Source organism: Trifolium pratense, linkage group LG2 (genome assembly GCF_020283565.1).
Source record: "Trifolium pratense cultivar HEN17-A07 linkage group LG2, ARS_RC_1.1, whole genome shotgun sequence".
NCBI lineage: Eukaryota > Viridiplantae > Streptophyta > Magnoliopsida > Fabales > Fabaceae > Trifolium > Trifolium pratense.
This window is the reverse complement of record NC_060060.1, coordinates 40,710,915-40,731,151: the sequence shown is the minus strand read 5'-3', so window position 1 is coordinate 40,731,151 and position 20,237 is coordinate 40,710,915. Positions and strand designations below refer to the sequence as shown.

At 32.9% G+C, this 20,237-nt stretch overlaps 3 protein-coding genes across 5 annotated transcripts; 1 reads left to right on the top strand and 2 right to left on the bottom strand.

Annotated features, from left to right (window-relative positions):
- Window positions 1-639: 639 nt before the first annotated feature.
- LOC123908587 (phosphatidylinositol/phosphatidylcholine transfer protein SFH11) lies at window positions 640-4,194 on the bottom strand. Of its 2 annotated transcripts, none has more exons than XM_045959262.1 (11): window positions 3,616-4,194; window positions 3,424-3,523; window positions 2,683-2,949; window positions 2,277-2,354; window positions 2,056-2,157; window positions 1,874-1,923; window positions 1,618-1,726; window positions 1,277-1,357; window positions 1,070-1,201; window positions 952-993; window positions 640-881 (listed from the first exon to the last, which is right to left on the bottom strand). In XM_045959262.1, the coding sequence occupies exons 1-11, from the start codon at window positions 3,993-3,995 to the stop codon at window positions 837-839; spliced, it is 1,386 nt and encodes a 461-aa protein (XP_045815218.1). In that variant the 5' UTR covers window positions 3,996-4,194; the 3' UTR covers window positions 640-836. The 2 variants fall into 2 exon arrangements, with proteins under 2 accessions (XP_045815218.1, XP_045815217.1); XM_045959261.1 differs by having other exon boundaries at window positions 952-996; window positions 3,616-4,173.
- Window positions 4,195-5,280: 1,086 nt separating this feature from the next.
- Window positions 5,281-7,104, top strand: LOC123908388 (proteasome subunit beta type-2-B-like). Of its 2 annotated transcripts, XR_006809618.1 has the most exons (4): window positions 5,281-5,572; window positions 5,652-5,775; window positions 6,600-7,006; window positions 7,063-7,104. XR_006809618.1 is itself a non-coding variant. In XM_045959009.1 (3 exons), exons 1-3 carry the CDS (start codon window positions 5,415-5,417, stop codon window positions 6,930-6,932), a joined length of 615 nt encoding a protein of 204 aa, XP_045814965.1. In that variant the 5' UTR covers window positions 5,281-5,414; the 3' UTR covers window positions 6,933-7,104. The 2 variants fall into 2 exon arrangements, 1 of the variants encoding a protein (XP_045814965.1); XM_045959009.1 differs by having other exon boundaries at window positions 6,600-7,104.
- A 5,659-nt stretch (window positions 7,105-12,763) lies between these two features.
- LOC123909096 (probable aspartyl protease At4g16563) lies at window positions 12,764-14,728 on the bottom strand. The gene has a single exon (XM_045959872.1). It carries the CDS (start codon window positions 14,444-14,446, stop codon window positions 13,010-13,012), a length of 1,437 nt encoding a protein of 478 aa, XP_045815828.1. The 5' UTR covers window positions 14,447-14,728; the 3' UTR covers window positions 12,764-13,009.
- Window positions 14,729-20,237: the final 5,509 nt, after the last annotated feature.

The window sequence follows — 20,237 nt, the reverse complement described above, 5'->3', positions numbered from 1 at the left end:
TGCTAAAATTGATATCCGAATTAGATTAGTGGTCAAATGAATGGATACTGATGGTGAAAACTATGTATAAAAAATATATATATATATATATATATATATGTTACTAAAAAAAATAAAAAAGGTTTTAATGCACTTTTGATCCCCTATTTTAAAAGCCAATTTTTTTATCCTTATTTTGAAAAAAAATATGAACTTTTGATCCCCTATTTTAAAAGTCAATTTTTTTATCCGTATTTTGAAAAACTTTAAGTTTTGATCCCCCATTTTAGATTTTTCTGAATTTTAGTCCCCGAACTCAATTTGGTCAAATTTTTGCTGATGTGTCAAGTTCATTATTGACGTGGTGGTGTCCATGATGACAAAACGTTTTCATGTCTTTAATTTTTTTACATCAAATATTTTAAAAGTATTAAACAATAAAATTGAGTGCTTATTAAATATTATTATAAAAAATTATAAATAAGGGATATGTATAGGCACTATGCAAAAATTCGATTAAATACTAAAAAATGAGTAGCTCCTTTTTGAATGCTGTTAACCACAATGATATATTATGCCGGGGACCAGTAGCAACTATTGCAGAGATGGAAGGTGTAACACAACAATAGATAAAAAAAAAATAAAAAAAGCAAGAAAGTATAAAAACAAAAACATTACATATATTGTTCTTGTTTTCTTTTTCTAAAAATAGTGTACAAGTTTTATGAACGGATAATTATAAAAGACAATAACCAAATATTTTCCTTTTTTTTACTTCAAAAAAATTAAATAATTTAAGGAATTGTATCCATTTTTCTTAGGCTGCTACATTGCAATCTTGTTAGCACTGGTCAATTTCATATTTTTTGTTGTTCTATGTGTTGTGCAAGTTCTTTCAATGCCTGAAATAGATAAAACAGTCATTAATTTGACATTACTAGGGAAAATGTTCAATAATGGTTCTGAACTCACCATCTTGGTGTCTTGAAGTGCATCTTCCAATGTCTTGATTTTCTGCTACAAGTATTAAATATCAGCAAATTACCCTAAACATATTGGATCATAGATAAATCATTGTATAAAAACTCACATTCTTGATATCTCCAAGACTAGTTTCAAGCCCATCAATTTTTTGTAATCCTAACCTACATGAAGAGTATGTTGTCTCCTCAAGTGCCGAACTCATACTACTACTAACATCATCTTTGTTTTGCATGTCAATCTGCATTTGCCAATGTTAAAGTAAGGATCCCTGCATAATAGGACATAGGTACAACAAATGTGAATGCTTTGTGACCTTTTTGTGCATCAAAGATCCGTCTGAGACCGAATTGTTGGATTCGCACGCACCATCAATTTCTTCTGTTACAGAAACTGTCTGCACGAATAATTATATATCCTTGTCAATTATTTCTACCAACAATGCTATTTATCACAAAAGGTGTTCACGAATTAGCATTTAAACAATGAAGTTCGTTCTTGGCCGGACTCTGAAATATGTGTTTAGTGTGCACATGATATTACCGTGACTCATTTTTTGTGACAACTAGTACTTTCCTATTACTACACCGTGGTTAAAAGATACAAAAATTAGTTTTGTTGAAAGAGCTTAAAATGTGGTTCATGATATCGACAAACCTGAATCATTTCTAACAATTCTGAATTTTTCCATGGACCTTGATCACTCATCAAGCAACCTCCAGCATCAGAACATGTGCAATTGCCACCCAAAAAAGTTGGCAAGTTACTGTAAAATTAAAAGGTTAAATATAGGAGCTTCACATAATGCGGCGCAAAACATAAAAAATACATCAAATTGTAAGTAAATTCATCGAAAAGGTTTCAACTTCCCAAGTTTGTTGATCATGGCTTAACTGTACAAAAGTTGTTTTACCTTGGATCAATAGCCTCAAGCAACACATTGAGATAATTCGAACCCAAAACCTGAAACAGAAAATTTGAAGATTCAATGTTTCAAACATAAACACAAGTTGACTAGATATTGAAACAGCCAACTTTGTGCAATATCATTGCAACTGAGATGAAAAAATCTTCAATATTATAAATTATCCGTACTTGAATTTTCGCTACTGTGCGTTCGCCTAAAAATGCCTTCACCGCTTTCCACAACATCTTAAACCCAGAACCAGCATTAACAATGAAGAGTTTATTTAAAGTCTGCAAAAATAAAGATGAATTTTAATCAACTTCAACAAGTAACTACTACATTAAAAATTAAGGAATGTGTAGTTACTTGAAAACTATATAATCAATTTCTTATCATCAAACAATCTAACCTCAGGATAATAACTGCTATCAATCTTCTGAATTTCCATAAAGATGTATCTTGCAGGCTTTGAGAAATTAGACATTCCCTGGAAGAATAATATAACAAGTAACCGAATCATCATTATTAGACCATATAGTTAATTATGAAACACTACTACATCCGGTCGTTAATATAAGAGAAAATTTACTTTTTAGATACATCGAATAACTGATGTATCTGATCTATACTATAGGCTAGATACATTAGTTAAGAGAAAATTCACTTTTTAGATACATCGAATAACCGATGTATCTGACCTATACTATAGGCCAGATACATTAGTTATTTGATTTATTTTCTTTTATATTATAAAGACCAGAGGGAGTATAAATTAAAATGACTTTATGATAAACTATATGGAAAAATTTGCTTACTATTCCATTTACATCCAAGATACTTGTGGTGGAAGCTATGTGTCTTTTAGCTGCTAATGAACATGCAGGATATCTTACTTGTAATGTTTTCTCTTGTTCTGACACATGATACTTTATAAACCTTTCATTTGTGGTTACTTGCCATAGTTTGTTAATATCTATCATCCCAATTCTCTCAATATACACAGGTCTTCCAAATCTATCAACTCCATGGTATCCATGTGGATAGCATTTCTTCACTTCTGTGTATTCTGTGAATTTGAATTCCTAATTTTGTACCACAAAAGTACCACATTAAACAAAAAATCAAATTCAAATATGGTAAGTAGCATCATTATTAAATTTAAACCTTAGCATGAAGACAAAAGGTAAAGAACTTCAAAATTACATCAACAAGTTTTTAGAAAGTTATGTCATAAAACTTTGGTATCTGGTAAGAATTAATTACACTAGTTACCAGTTTTCATTGGCTATATAAGACTTATAGTATCTCTTGACGTAATCAACATTCTCGCGATCAATACAATTTCTATATTATTTTTCTGAGTAAACCCCCAAATTGGTCTCTGTCTTTGTAAGACACTCTCAAATAGGAAAATTGAGAATAAACCACCAAATTGGTCTCTGTCTTTGAAATAGTTTGGTAAGTTGATACTATTTCTTCGAGAATAGCAATAGTATCAACCAAACTAAACATCATATTTAAAAATTATATGTACATGGGAATTTGAGACAATTCACCTTATGAATCATATCGACTCGAAATTCCTTTCGCCATTTGAGATAATTGAGAAACATCTCTTTGGAAATTGTCATATCAAAATCATTCATCCGCAGAAACCTTAACAACAAAGACAATTAACACAATTACAAACAAAATAAAATCCACAAAATAGTATATAAGAACAAAAAGAAAATTAAATACCAATTTACCTTAGAAGAGTGTGATAATCATTATGCTTTGGCGGCAATAAACCCTCACGAGAAAGCATTTCGCGGAAATTCTGAACAATGCTTTCATCATTTGGATCATGAGTTCCTTCTAGAATCATTTCAATACTTTTACTCCTTCCAAGTTTCATGAGTGGATAAGACAACATTGATTTTATGGAGAATGATGTTCTTTTCTTTCCTTTTTGTGTAGGAAGATCCCAATGCGTTTCAATCGGAGGATGAAGTAATTTTTTCTTGCTATTACTACCAGATTTGAACTTCAATCTCTGAACACTAGAAGAAGAAGATTCATCTTTTTTACCACTTTTTGTTATTACAATATCTCTATCATCTTCGGCTTTCGTCTCCGGAGTACTCATTCATACAAATTTATTGAGTATTTGAATTTGAATATGGTTTGCCTTCAAAACTATTGGAAGAAACAAATGGTATTTTTGTCACTGTAGTAACCAATTCACAATCAAAAAAATAATGCGTCTCATATGAAAAACTTGGAATAAGAAGCAATATAAAACAGAAACAAAACTTACAAGAAGAAAGTCTTGTACGAAGAAGAATGAAGAATTGTGTGAAGTACACAAAGATGATGTTAAGGAATGAATCGAATTGGAATTGCCTGTGTTCCAAGAAAGCGCGAAAACTGCAATACAAGTTCGGTATCTTTTTTATTTTCTCAACTGATGGGTTTTCTCTTTTTGTCCTTTTGTGAACTTATGTATGAAATGATATTTTTTTTTCCACCATCAGTTTAATTTGGTTCGGGGTTGACATCAAGTCGTTTCAGCCCCCTCCCGATCGCAGTTGCGGGAATCGAACTGTGGTCCTCTATACTAAGTTCAGCGCTAATCACCACTGAACCAATAATCGATCGGTAGATGTTAAACTTTCGTCCGAGATTTAAACTTTGATTCGTCATGTTATAAGAGTCTAGTTAATTCTGGTGGTTCAAAAAAAAAGTCAAGTTCATTCTGTTAGACTCAATCTATATCGATTATTTTATTCAATTTTTACCGATGCATAATTATTTAAGAAATGAACCTACTATTACCAATGCATAATTGTCCATATTTAACCTGCTATTTCAAATGAAATGAACTAAGTTGGTTTATGTAAAAAAAAAATTATTTAGTATTCCCTCCGTTTTTTTAGCGTCAATTTAGAATAGTAACACCAAATTAAGAAAGTGTATTTTGCATCTTATCTTTTTATTATACCCTAATTTTAATCTACCAATAAATTCCTATTTTTTGCACATACTTTCTCTTTCCAATAAATTTAATATATTATGTAAAAAAAAAATTATATAATAAAAAATAAAAAACTTTAATTTTTCAAATATATAACATTAATTAATTTTATTAAAAAAGATAAGAGTAATTGATAAAGGGTATCATTGACAAATCGTATCCTTAAAATATCAAATGAAAAGTTAAATAAAAACTCTAAATTCGACATAACTGGACAATTAAAAAAAAAAAAAAAAAAAAGGAAGGAGTGTATTTTAGCTAAATTTATTAAATTTTTATTTTAATTAGATGTGTTGTTTTCTTTTACTATAGATTTGATATATTTTATTTTCCTTATTATTTAAGGGCCTTGAGGCATTTTTTTTATTAAATAATAAAATTATAGAGATTTTCCAGATTTTGACAAGCTTTTCGTTTTGAACACGACAAGAGGTGGGGTTTTTCCATCATAAAGAACTTGAAGTTGGAATCAATAATCAAAAAAGAATAACAGAGATCGATTGATTGAAAGAGAAAGAAGAAAAACAAATCATGGAATGCGTATTCGGTTTAGTAGGTAATGATTTCGCTATTGTTGTTGCTGATACATCAGCAGTACACAGCATCCTCGTACACAAATCCAACGAAGACAAAATCATGTTCCTTGATTCCCACAAACTCATTGCTGCAAGCGGTGAACCCGGTGACAGGTTTCATTCTCTCTTCTTCATTCTCTTTTTAACCTAAAAAAATTAGTAAAGTTTTGATTTTTATTCTTTCACTTTGCAGGGTTCAATTTACTGAATACATTCAAAAGAACGTTGCTTTGTATCAATTCCGTAATGGGATCCCTCTCACCACCTCTGCCGCTGCTAATTTCACTCGTGGCGAGCTCGCCACCGCTCTCCGCAAGGTATTCAATTGCCCCATATTTTCTTAATTTTTTTTGTTTTTCCTTTTGAAAACCCCTAAGAATTAGTACTATGCTTTCATGGGCTGTTGATCCAATGCTAAAGTTTAATATTTGGATTTAGTTTAAGGACGTGTTTGGATTGACTTATTCAAGTGTATCTATTGGTATTAACACTTGTAAGATTGTTTGGAAGAGTGAGATTGTTTGACAGAGCTTATAGAAACAATTTATGACTCTATAATAGTTTATGAAAACAGCTTATAGCATAGCATATATGGTGTCTCGTAGGTACTGATGCGTGGGAAGGGTATTCTAGACTGTAGTATTTATATGATTTGTAACACCTTAAACCCTAATTCTTTCGCTACAATAAGACGGGACTACAATGTCTCTCTTTAGTGGGAGATGTAGGTATACTTTGTCGAACTTCATAACCAAACATTGTGTTTCATTGTTTGTGTTTGTGTTTTTAGTTTCGTTTATCATTTGTACCAAGTCGTTGTTCTAACTTTGTCAACAACAAAAAAGTCACTATTCTAACAATATATAAAAATGGTTTGACTTTATTTATCTTTGTTATATAAAATAGCTTATGTAGAAGCACTTATTTGATAAGTGCTTATGCTTTAAACGCTTGAGTTGTTTATCCGAGCAGGGCTTATTATGTCTATTGGAAAAATAATTAAAACTTTTGTAAATTCATCTATTGATATGCTTATGTTTATGTTGTTTTGCTACTACTACAATTCATTAGCCATGTTGATGTTGCATTGTGATTATGGATAAGGAGTAGTCTATTTATACTTGAATTTGGTTTTTTTCAGAATCCCTACTCTGTGAACATCCTTCTTGCTGGTTATGACAAAGAGACAGGACCATCGCTATACTATATTGACTACCTTGCAACACTTCACAAGCTTGAAAAGGGAGCTTTTGGCTATGGTTCTTATTTTTCACTGTCAATGATGGACAGACACTATCATAGTGGAATGTCGGTAGAAGAAGCAATTGATCTTGTCGATAAGTGCATTAATGAAATCAGATCAAGGTTAGTTGTGGCACCGCCAAACTTTATTATCAAAATTGTTGACAAGGATGGTGCAAGAGAGTATGCATGGCGTCAATCAGTCGCGGACACTCCTGCTCCGTCGGCTTAAGTTAACCGCTTCTTTTCTTTCTCTGTGATCATTTGCATTAATATGGATGACTAATTCTACTCATATCTGTGAACATCAATAGAATATTTTCATAGTACTGTTTCTCGAATTATGTGGTAATCTTGTGAACATCAATAGAATATTTTCATAATATTGTTTCTATTATGTCGTAGTTTTGTGAAACGTCAATTGTATGTTTTTATGAGACAATTGTCTGCCATAGAAATCTGATGGGTCTATATGACCACGTACGTATATCTGAAAATCATGGTCTCGTTTCAATGTCGAGGTTTTTTCTTATAGTTTTATTTTATGGACAAATAAAATGTCCTTGGTATCCATGAAGATATCATTTTTTTTCACTTCTGTGCACTCTTAATTTGAATTCCTGATTATGAGCAAAGAGAGAATCAATTTTTTTTAAAAAAAAATCACAGCAATTGCATCATTATTAAACTAAACCTCAGCATGAAGACAAAAGGTAAAGAACACTTTAAAATTAAATCAGTATATGTATAGTAGCGTTCGTGCAATTAAATCAGTAATGTGAGGTATTGATAAACTTCCATTTTAATCCCTAAAAGTATAATTTGTTGTTTATCACCTTGGTACATGACTCAAATGAAAACACAATTAAATCTTCGACTGTTTCTTCCGTTAGTCGCTTTAGATGTCCCTTACGTCAACCAAGGATGATAAGTCACTTGGAGTGCTGATATGTTATTGGGTACTAATTTGACAGAAAACCAAAAACCACCCCCTTAAAGTTGTGAGGGTCTGACTCTGACCTCATTAGGATGTTGTCATTCTTCCCATGCTAACATGTTCTCAATCCTAAGATTTTCTGTGAAGGTAGTGCTTTGCAAATTGGTTATATCATTAGCTCAAACACTAAGGCTATGCAAATTGGAGTAATGGTTAAGCCAATGGAAGGGAAGAGTATTGGTCTTAATGTTGGTGGTAACTAGGTGATAGAGTCTGAGTATAGGGTTGTTTAGAAACATTGTTTTTGGACCAGCTTCAACAGAAACCCAACAAAGTAAACCAGAAGATGAGGAAGCTGGTGAGAAATCAGAAGGAATCAAAGCACAGGAAATACGCATGTCATTTCGTTAGATCAAAGAGGTAACCTTTATAGGAATCAATGACAACAAACATCTGGGAGATGGTTGTTTTTGTTCCTCGTTACAGTGGGATTTGGAGATAGGAATATTGGAGAGATTGGGATTACTGTTTTTGTCAAATTGGTCCTCGAAAACATATCAGCCATCTATGTGTCTTTCTCATTAGTCTATATCATTGAAAATTTAATTGTGTTTTCGTTTGAGTCAACGACCGTTGTGACATCAAGTTATACTTTCAAGAATCAAAATGGTGATTTGCTCTAAATTTAACCTTTTAGTTGATGCTTCAACGGTTGCTTTTTAAAAGAAAACCGGATCATACATCTTCAATCAACATATATATTGTATCAACCAAACCAGATGATTTCGTATAACCTTAATTAAGTCATATTAGATCTGTTTTACAATAAAATAATCTGATCATATATTCTTGCAATAGTGTTTAAACTAAAATGATGATAGTTCAAAGTTCAAAGAGAAGTTATCATGTTACTCAAAGGGAATTAGTGATCGATGATAGATTTGTAGACTTCAAAATATTTTGTAGTTTTTCATATACTACGAGTAAATACATATCATGCATGAGGTTGAGTTGAGAGCAAACAATTGCTCCTTGAAATTCAAAACTACTACTGTATTTGAATATCATTTTCATTCTTTTAGTCAAATGAAACTTTTTATTCTTAGGTGACAAATTAAGTGTGGTCCTGGCTTTGTTTGCCCCACGCCCCCACCTAGGTAGAGTTCTGAAATTGATCAAATCTCTATTATTATTATTATTATTACTACTACCGACGTACATGCACCATCAGTGCATGTCTACAATCAAAGCCGAAAGCGAGAGGATTCTTTCATGTTTTATTTTATCCCAACATGTTTAAAAATTCTACAACAGAGTTTATAGTGAACTTTTCTATAAAATAACACAAGATTTATATATGTAAAAAATCGTTTTGCTAAGTCTAATGTTCGAGTAAATAAGTGAAGGTCTCGTGAGCTTAGTTCAATTTGTAGTATATTGCATTTGAACTAGGGGTGATCGCGGTGCGGTTTGGTTCGGTTTTGAGCATAAAAGTCATCCTAACCGCGAGATAAAAATGCATGCGGTTCGGTTTGGTTCGGTTGATTTTTAAAAAGTCATCCAAACCAAACCAAACCAAACCAATGCGGTTTGGATCGGTTCGGTTGGTGCGGTTTAAAACATAACGATTGTACCGAACAATTTTAAGCATAAAAAAAAAATAAAAAATTGAAGTTCCAAAATAACATTGTAGTACCAACAAAAATTATTTATCCAAAATAACATTATAGTAACTTACAATTTTAAATATATAAAAAAATTGATTTTTCAAAATAACATCACGGTACCGATAAAATTTGTTTATTTAAAATAACATTACAACACCAAAATAAAATTTCAGTACAAAAAATAAAAATAACTTGAAGTTCGATTAATTTGGTCGACTGACTTGGTAATTGGGCATGTATATTGGAATATAAATATATTTTCTTTTACGATATTGGAATATAAATATATAATAGTAACTTAATGCGGTTTTTGCGGTTATCCGCGGTTTTTGCGGTTTTTGCGGTTTGCGGTTTGCGGTTTTGCGGTTTGCGGTTCAGTAAGAAAGTCATCCAAATACATCCAAACCAAATGCGGTTTTTGCGGTTTTCGGTTTGGTTTGGTTCGATTTGCGGTTTTACTTTTGGATTGGTTCGGATACGATCACCCCTAATTTGAACCACGATCACCTCACTTATCTATCTTCAGGGCAGTGTTTTAAAAACCGGACCGGTCATCGAACCGGCGAAGGTGCTGGTTTACTGGTTCATTGGTCGAACCACTGTGTCACTGGTCGAACCGCATGATAAACCGGATTAAACCGGATTAAACCGATAGAATGAACCGGTGTCAACAATAAAACTATATAATTAATAAACCGGGCAAACTGAGTGACTTATCTCTAAAAAATTATGACACTTAAATTTTTTTTAAAATACTACCAAAGCTCAAATAATAAGTAAATAAATATTTTTTAAGTATTTATAAGAGTAAATAAAAATTACACAGCCAATTATATTATTTTACTACTATTTTTAAAGGTCCCATACTTTTTTTTCAAAAAATCTTTAAAAGCCCAATATTTTTAATACTTCAAGCCCAATAATTTTGACATATAAAACTCATAAGATGAAACCCTAGATCTAATTGTACAGAGCAGCAGCCACAAGACTCTGTGTTCTTCTTCTTCTTTCTATGCAATTTCCAAATTAAGCAAATCATAGGTGCTTTCCAAATGCACAGATCTAATATTTACTTGATTTTCAAACTTATATGTGTGTTGTTCTTTTCAAACTCTTCCTCCTCTTCTTCAACCTCCACCTTTTTTTCTACTTTTTTTTAATACCTTTGTTACATTGCAGAGAAAGAACTATGTTGTTCTTAAATTGAAATTGATGGTTGTGCATCAAGAGAAAGTTTTAATAATTTTATACAAATAAATTTTTCTTTTTTAACTTGAAAACAAGATCTGATTTTTTTCAAAGCAACATCACAACTATTTCAATGGTAAATCATGAGTACTTCCAACAAAGATGCAACACAACTATAATTCGAGAAAAAAAGTTGGATTTACATTGTTTCAGAAAAATCAAAACAGAAAAAAAAAAAAAAACGAAAAATACATTCAAACCGCCGGTTTTGAAAACCGACCGGTTCACCGGTTTTTCCGATTTTTTCGATTTTTCCCGGTTCACACCGGTTTGATAGCTTATCCGGTCCAGCAGTCAGACCAAACCGCTAATCCTCCGGTTCCCGGTCCGACCGGTCCGACCGGCCGGTCCGGTCCGGTTTTTAAAACACTGCTTCAGGGACGGATTTAGTGTGGGTGCAGTGGGGTCAGCCGACCCCACTTTCCTATTATATTTTTAGTTAATACTGGTATTATTTATGCAATGTGACCTCATATATCTGGTATTATCGTTTTTATATAGTCAATTTATTACACTATAACAAATATAAAATTAATAAGACTAATTTATAATACTAATGAGTATCTTAAGAGTATTGATTAATAAACCAAAATAAGTAATTTTGTATAAGAAAATGTTAAAATTATATAAATAACAATTTATATTTCTTTACGTTATAATTTTGACCCCACTTACTAAAATTCCTGTATCCGTCCCTGTCTATCTTACAGGTGAAATTTATAGCCACTAGATTACTTGACAAAAAAAAAAAGTAAATAAGTGAAGTGTTCGGTCCATAGTTGAAATTTTGAATTTTATCTATTTGGCACACTTCACCGTTAACCAAAAATAAACGTAAACTAAAAAGTTAGACTCAAGTGGTTAATAAGTTCTCCTTAGGTCAAAATGTTCGAGAGAACTTATGTTCAATTCCTAGTAAAAACAATTTTTGACCAGATTTTACTTACATTCGCAGTCGAACCCTAAATTACTCTGGAACCCCTTCCCCTGAGAACCACAAGGTTAACAATTAAAAAAAAAATAATAATAAACGTGAACAATTACAAGAACATTAAAAAGATAGCTGGGTTGATGGAGACATGGAGTACGCTGTACGCTGCACCTTCCATTAGAAACAAATAACCAACCAATGCCGCAAGTGAGGGGACGCTAGCTAGGAAGAGTCCATGCACGAAGACATCAGGCAAGGATCTCATCTCCTAATCATATATGGCTGTATAATAATATTCACTCACAATAATGAACAGAACAATACAATGATGATGATAGTAATGGTCCAAAACCGTGTATTGCATTGTCTACGTGCCTCTTCACCAAACTTATTTTGGCTAGTTTTCCTTGTCCTATCATATATCGTTTTCAATTACCCAAATGTTCATTCTTGCCCCAATTCAGAACTCAATTTATAATTTAGGGGTCTCGCTAACTAGTGTTTATGAGGTACTCATTATGCATTTTATTTAAAGAAATTTTGTATTTAAAATGTGAAACATTTCAATTTCTGATGTGTTGACTTCACATATTTTCATAATTATTTTATAAAAATTTATTATTTAAAATGCTTAAAGAGTACCTCCCGAAATACTTGTCAGCATTTCCCATAATTTAGTTCCAATATTTGTTATGATCAATCTTCAACACTGCACCCACTACTTTGCATGCAATATAATCCACAACCTTACCTTCACATTATTTAAAGTTAGGTCTAACTACTCTTCATGTCTTTGATTGATCAAGTTTGACCAGTTTTTTGATGTCTAGCTAATTTATAATATAATTAAGATTTTGAACTAAATCTGTTTCATCCTTGCAATTCCAAGTGATGTTCATTTCATTTCATGCAACATTGCCCACATTTCAGCGGTGAGAGTGCTGCAATGACCAATTTTCTTATATAACGTTAGATAGTTTTGGTATTTCAAGTATAAGTTGAGTTTCACATTTGACAGAACAGTGAATGTTGAATGGTTTATAAGTGAGATACCCTTAAATTTAACACCGTAAAATTTTGGGTTAAAGTGTGGTATCAAATTCACTTGTGTAGTTATTCAAGATCCGATGTGATGATCTTTCGGACCCCTCATGACCCAAAATATAGTGTATAGTGTCCGAAAAACACTAGTTAACGTGCTCCGATAAACAATATACAACAAAATATCCGCAACATTACCGCTAAACATTACTACTGAAAAGAATCAGCAATATTCAAAATAACAAAGAATTCAATATATTATTTGTTCAGACTTCAAGTTTCACTTTACACCAAGTGTTAATTAATTAAATAATTAATATAACTACAATTATTACAATATAAACAAGCATAAAATAAAATTTAATTAATCACATCCTATCCTATCAACTTGGTTCATGTACACATGGACTTGGAGAACAGAGCCTGTACCAATCCTCGCCGCCTTATTACATTTACATTAACCCGACCCGACCCACGAATTCAACTCAGTTTTTTACACTGTTAAGACTATCCCAAAGCAACGCGCACTCTTTCTTCGCGAAACCCACGCGCTCTTTCCCCAAATCATAAACAACCTCAAACCCTTGTTGTTGATAATTCCCTAAAGTAGCTCCAGGTCCACCATCTAACTCAGTTTCATCTCCACCGTTCATCAACATCATACACCCCACTTTACTTTTCTTTCTAGCACCATCACTACCGTCCAAAAATTCATAAAAGTAATTCTTCCTAGGCAACACCACACCCGAATTATTCCCAACAAAATGCAACGTCATCATTGGTATTTGTGATAACCCGTTTAAGTAATAACACGGCCCGAGACCCGTTTTAGTTTCAACTTCACTCGCTCGTTTGTTAACTCGTCCAACTCGTTTATCGAACTCAGTAACCACCGCGTTATAAAAACTCTCCGGCAACATCGTAAACGTTGTTCCAGAATCAACAACCATTCCTCCGTTACCTTTACCGTCGATCCTTTTGAGAATCTCCGGCGCCGGTACCATTTTCTTTCCGACTGTTATTCCGGCGAGTCCCACACAGTAGTAATAAGGATGCTTTGGGTTTGAAAGCATTGAAGTGTAGACAAACTCAACAGCTTCTCCGGCGGTGGTGGTATCGTCGTGACGGCCGAGAATGAGTGGACTCGGTCGACGAACTCGGTCACCGTCGAAAGAATGAGATACTAAACAATAAGAAAAACGATTACCCAAATGAGGTGAAAGAGTAGAGAGCTGAGCCGGAAGAGAAAGAATTCCACGGCCGAAACCGGCTACGCCGGTGGGTTCAGCAAGTGCAGTGTGAGCACAACCAAAAGTGAAATTTTGAAGATGAAGAGAAGAAAGAGAAAGTGTATGACGATAGAGATTAGCTACGAAACTTCCGTCGCCATAAGCATAGTAAAATGGTGGACAAGAAAAATTAGAACAATCAGAAGTTTCAATGAAGTCTAAAGGACAACGAGAAATAGCACAAAGATTACTAGAAGACATAGTTGAATGTGCTGAAGAACATGCAGGGGATTGACAAGAAACAGAGTGTGCTTGTTTTGTGATGTTTGCTGGTTTTGTTGTTTGTGGTTTTCCTTCACAGAGGATACATTCGAAAGGTGAACATGGGAACCAAACAAGGTCACTACCTGTGTCCATGTAGAGAGTTATGAGTTGTGGTGGATTTGAACCTAGGTTGAAGGAAAGTGTGTAATCACTTCCTGGTGAAAGTGGGAGAGAAACTTGTGTTTGGTGTTTGCGGTGGTGGTGTTGGTGGCGGAAGCGGTTGGAGGAACGGGTTGAGGTTGATTTGAGGAGATGGTGGGTAGTGTTGAATTGGGTTTTGGAAATTGAGTGTGTTAATGGTAATAGAATCATTTGTGATGATAGTGAAAAACAGAGTATGAAACAGAGTAGAAACAGGGGAGAAGCCATTTAATTAAGAGTAATGATGAGTTAGAGAGAGAGAGAGGATTTAATTTGAAGATTTGAATTGAATTGTGTTAACTAAGAATAGTAGAAGGCAGAAAGGAGGGAAGGGGGTTAGTTTGTTTATAAAGGAAGGAGTAAGTATGATTAAAGAGGTACTATGTCTCTGGTGGCGGGCGCATTGTAGGACGATGTTATCTTAATTAAATCAATAGTAGTAAATGGTAGTATTTGAGTTTATTTCTATCAACTAAGATAATTACTAATTAACATAGAATATTGTTTTAATACAAAATGTTTACTATGGTTTTGTTCGGTAAAAAAAATAGCGAATATCTGATAAGTTAACTTATAGCGGATGAGCTTATAGATGATAACTTATAAGTAAGTTTTTAGCTTATAGCGAATAAGCTAGCTGATTGTTTTTTTAGTGTTTGGTAAAATTAGCGGTTGAACTAGCTTATTATAAGTATGAAATGACATAAAAAAGATATATTTAATTAATATTTAATTTTTCAAGTAAGATGATAGGGATAAAATTGAAAGAAAAAATGATAAGCTATTTTGAAAAATAAGCTATAAGCTTTTTTTTAAAAACAATTACCGGTGTTTTTAGCATATAAGCTAAAAGCTATAAATCAGCTTATTGGTCTTTCCAAGTCCAAACTTATAACACAAGTTGGTATACAAAAGAGTCACGCTAAACCTTGTTCAGAGACGATGAATATACTATTTTTAGGATACTCTAATAAGAGTCTATTTTTTGTGTACTGATTGTATAGTTCAAGAATTAAATAGAAGAAAGACTTCATTTATCTTTAAACGGACGGACCGAGCTAGCTTTTAGCTTATCTTTAGCGGATGAGCTTTTAGCTTAATTAGTATTTCTCATTCATTAGTTACTACTCCTTTACTTCGTGCATACATTTCTTTCTTGCTTGCTTGCTTGGCGGCGGCTAGTCAATGATATTGCTGAAGCGACATTTATATTATATACATAAATTTGAATTTATGTAAGAAAAAGTCTACTAGTACTTTACTCCATATCAATCCAAATCATAGGAGAGTGGCCACAATAATACGACTTGATGAGAATAAATAGCCAGCATTGAGTAGAGAATTGTTAAGGTTGAAGTTTTTGATAGGGGGTGCCTGCAAATACTCAGGCACTCAAATTACCATGAGAATGAGGATTGAAAGATTTTTAGGATACAAGTTGCATACCATGATCTGTATTTAGATTGTTTGTATTCACCTCTCTCTATCTCTCTCTAAATCAAGGGTCGTGATATAAATGACGCACATCTAATGGCGCTAATAGATGGTGTACGTGATTGCAACGAATGCAGCAAGTAGAGACTGTAGTCAATCTTGGTCCTGATCTTTCTTGTGAAGGAATATGAATATGTATGTTCGATGTGGAGTTGTGAATCACGTTAGAGGAGCGACTATGAACAACACCCATCAATGATTGAATTGATGGTCATGAAACCTTTATCAGCTGCGAAGGCATTTTAGAATTTGAAAGGATATGATCGTTTGTGAGTTGTGACCTCGACAGATGAGGTCTTTCAGAGTTAGCCTATTGAATCTTCGTATTATTGAGCTGAACATGGCGGCGAACGTAGGCCTCGACCTAGTCCAGAACAATAGTGTCACATAACATACAAAAATAAAAAGTAATGTAAAGTAATCAAGTGATTGAGCTACATGGTTAATGAGATTCACTTAAAACGACTCATTCAAAGTGATTGTTGGATTAAGCAAAAAAAAATATAACAACTCATTCAACAATGTATAATATTTGGTTTTTTTAGGTTTTCTTTGTAGAATTGGATGAAAATTAGTCAAATAAACACATATATAAGTGGTGTAAAAATTACTAGCTACCACTTACAAATTTATTCATGCGACTAATTTTGATTACCTAGCATTGTATTAATGACTATGGGTCCTAATCCTTTGCTCATGGGTCCTAACTCCTAACCCTATTCTCATTCTCATAGAATATGGAAAGCATTAGTAAGTTAGTACGTAACAACGAATTTTTGAATTATAAGAAGAAAAGAACAAAATCAATAGGAAAGAAAAAATAAATTAAAGAATGACGTGACAAAGAAATCAACATCAATGTTGACTGCAAAATAATACTTCTTCTTTTGTGTGTGAATGAAAATTATAATATTTGAATACATTTTCCTTGTTAGAAATACAGTTTCTTTTCCCATGTTAGAATACATTTTTTATAGGCTTGTTAGAATACACTCGGCAAAGAGTAAAAGGAAAAGGATGAGGACAATCAAAAGAAAATAGTTAATAAAAGAGTATTTTAAAGTACCAAACCATGAAGCTAATCATTGAACACCAACAAAAGTGTTGTATCATTATTCATTAGTAATAGACACAAATTAATTACATAAAAAAAAAAAGGAACATTAATTAAAAACAAGTCTAATCATACAAGCTCTTCAAAACCACACTAAAAGCATATTAACTCATGGTAAGAAGTTGGTGCATACTTTATAAAAGCATAAGTTCAACCCCTATTTTTGACATCAGAACCTCGCTGATAGATGATATATAAGTACCTTCATAAATATTATATAAATCTTATAGTCTGTTCTAACTCGAGTGAGTCTTGAGGCCCAACTTACCTAAATTTTCTATTAGGAGGAAAATCCTCTTCAAAGCCACCATGGAAAAAAGATGTCTAAGACTAAAGCATTAGATTAAGAGATGCTGAAGAAAGAAAAGAATGGCTCCTTAATTTGCAAACCGTGTCTCCTACCTACTGAAGTCACTTTCATAATATTAATAGTAGTGGAGGATAGCTATTTGGGTTACCAATTATTTGTCTCTAAAACATACAAAATAATATTTTGTTTCCTTTGCTGAAATTCCTTATGCCTTGGCTTCATCCAAGTTTAGGTCCATATTTTTCTTTCTTTATAATTGTGTTTGGTAATTGGTGTCCACATAGAGGAAAAGCAAATACTATTTTTATTCTTTGCGATTATTAATAAGGTCAACAGAGTAGCATAAGCACAAAACAATGGATGGTACAATAATAACAAGTGAAAAACTAATAATGAGTGATCCATTGAGCTTTTTTTTTTTGTCTTTCTACCTAATGGATGGTACACCAATCCTATGGAGTTTGTATGTATTATCTAGTTCTGTCCATTAATGTGGAGGTGAATGAATATCTCATGCAACAAGTACATGAATTTTAAATTATAGTACTTCCATGCGTAGTAGGCAAAGGCTAGAAAATAAATAGAAATTATTTTGGCCATATGTAGGTGAGTATATGGACAATTTAGAGGCTATCACGAATTGATTATTATGTAGGTAAACAGACATATAGACGGAGAAATTCAACACACAAAGTGGAAGATCGGAGTTAGGGTTGGGAATAGGCTAGTCTGGTCTGAGCCTATGTAGGCTAGGTCGTAGGCCCCTGTAAGTAAGATTGGTCTATTCTCAACCCTAATCGGAGTTTGAACTCCAGTCATAGGATTCGATCTTTAGTAATTTCGTTATTATCTAATTACTACTACTGATTATTGTCAACCATGGAATTGAAGAACTTTCCCATTCTTCCTAAAAAATTACAGCTGTTTGCATACTCATTATTTTGGAATTCATGATTATCAATAGTACTACTTCCTTTCTTGTGAATCCAAAAGCTGTCATACTCGTTCTACTGCCACTTTTGAGGTACTTTTGCCAGATTTTGGGGCACAAAGGTTTGTCAAGTTGGCATTGCAAAATATCTTTGTAAATGTTCTGTCAAAGACTCAAAGCATTTAAGAGCATTCACTTCTTCTGCCAATATTACCCATGAAGAAGAAGAAGAACCTTCACTAGTAAATCCCAACTTTTTTTTGAATATATCCATAAAAATACTGTCCTAGTCTTGATTGACTAAATAGTTTACTTTTATAATTTAAATTAAAAAAATCACGAGCAAGTTTAATAGTTTTGCACGTCCAATCTGCTCATTAATCTTGTTTATTCACATTGAAAGATGTTGACATGTAAAAAATGATAGCCTGTATATAGAAAACTACATTTAGGTTCAACGGTTTTGCTCCTTTTTTCTTATTTTTTCACTTAAAGATGTTAATTAACATAAAAAATTAGATTTTTTTTTTTAAGTGGATAAGAAAAAATGCACAAGATATATACTATTGTGTGTGTGACAAGTAACCTTTTCGTAACAGAAAATGATCTAAGCATGTTTGGGAGCAAGTTTTTTCACTGCCACGGTGCCACCACACAATACTACGCCATTTCAACGTGAAAATTTAAAAGCAAATGTTAACATGTGTCCACATATTATGTTAAAGAATTAAAAGTTGAAATATTCGATTCAAAAACCGTGCATTCAATCAAAGTATTAATTTTTCAATGTAAAGTTTCTATTTTTTTATTCCTTAACAAGTACTGACTATTTAAGACACATGTTAGCAAAATCCAAACTTTTTTTTTTTTTACAAACAGCAAAACCCAAACTTAAAAGCTACACTTTTCATAGTCAATGTGCGACACTGCAAGTCTGCGACTACACTCCAACCACAGCCAAAACAAACTTATGCCAAGTTACATCATCATATTATTTTTATTTTGCAGACAAAAATTCTTCAATCAATTTTTTTGAAGCCAAATAATATATTAACTGAAAAACTCGTACTTAATTGGGAAAAAAAATACAAAAGTCCAAAAGAGGGGCAAAAATTCTTCAATCAATTTGACTGCAAAACATAATACAGTATAATATGGTTGAGTTATTATTGAATTCATGGTTCATACACAGTAATGAATGTACACTAAATACTAGAGTTTTATAAGTAGTAATTATTAAAATCAAACATTTTTAATTATATGATTACTATTTACTACGATTGATTAACAGCATAATATTTTTCATGACAGTGTATATAAATTAAATCTAATATTACAATAAATTGCTACATTAACCGGCAGGGACATCCTTACTCCTCGCATTGAATATGTGAACCAAGTGTTTGATAGCTCTCAATAAAGATCTGTTGGACCCAATTTCAGAAGGCCATAATTAGAACTATTGGACCCACTTTTTGAAGGCCATAATTAGCAATAATATTGGACCCAATTTGAGAAGCCTGGATACAGAACTATGAGAGCTTTTTTTTGGCACCCCGTACTTCTCGGGTGCCCTTCTCTTTTCCATTTTTACCCTTCTGCTAGTTAACATTATAAAAATGAGAAATTTGAGAGGAAAAAAAAAACATCCACTAACATCGGATTTTCAAGATTTTACACGTTTGTTACTTACATGGCGGACATTATAAAAATGAGAAATTTGTGAGAGAAACACCCCTAACATGAAATTTTTAAGATTTTACACGTCCGCTACTAAGTAGCGGACTGAGTTCACAACTTAAGTAGTGGAAGGGGTATTTTGATAATTTCAGAGGGCGCGCAAGAAATTCTCCATAACTATTGGACTCTTGGATAACCCTTGAACCCATTAGACCCAGTTTCACTAGACCAGATGCAAGAACAAAACCTTTAATAGCCTGTTTGAATAACACAGGCTAAAATGGATGTGCCATAACATGAGGCTAAAAATGGTCTTCGAGGGTGGCCAATTTGTTATTGGCCACACGCACCCTAGTCAAAGTGCGAACTGAATAACACATCCCAAACCCAACTCCCGAAAACAACTAAACTCAAGGTAACAGGAAAAAAAATAAAGAACTGCTGGCAAGTACCAGACCAAGATGCGTCTACACTTCTAAAGTTTGTTGAT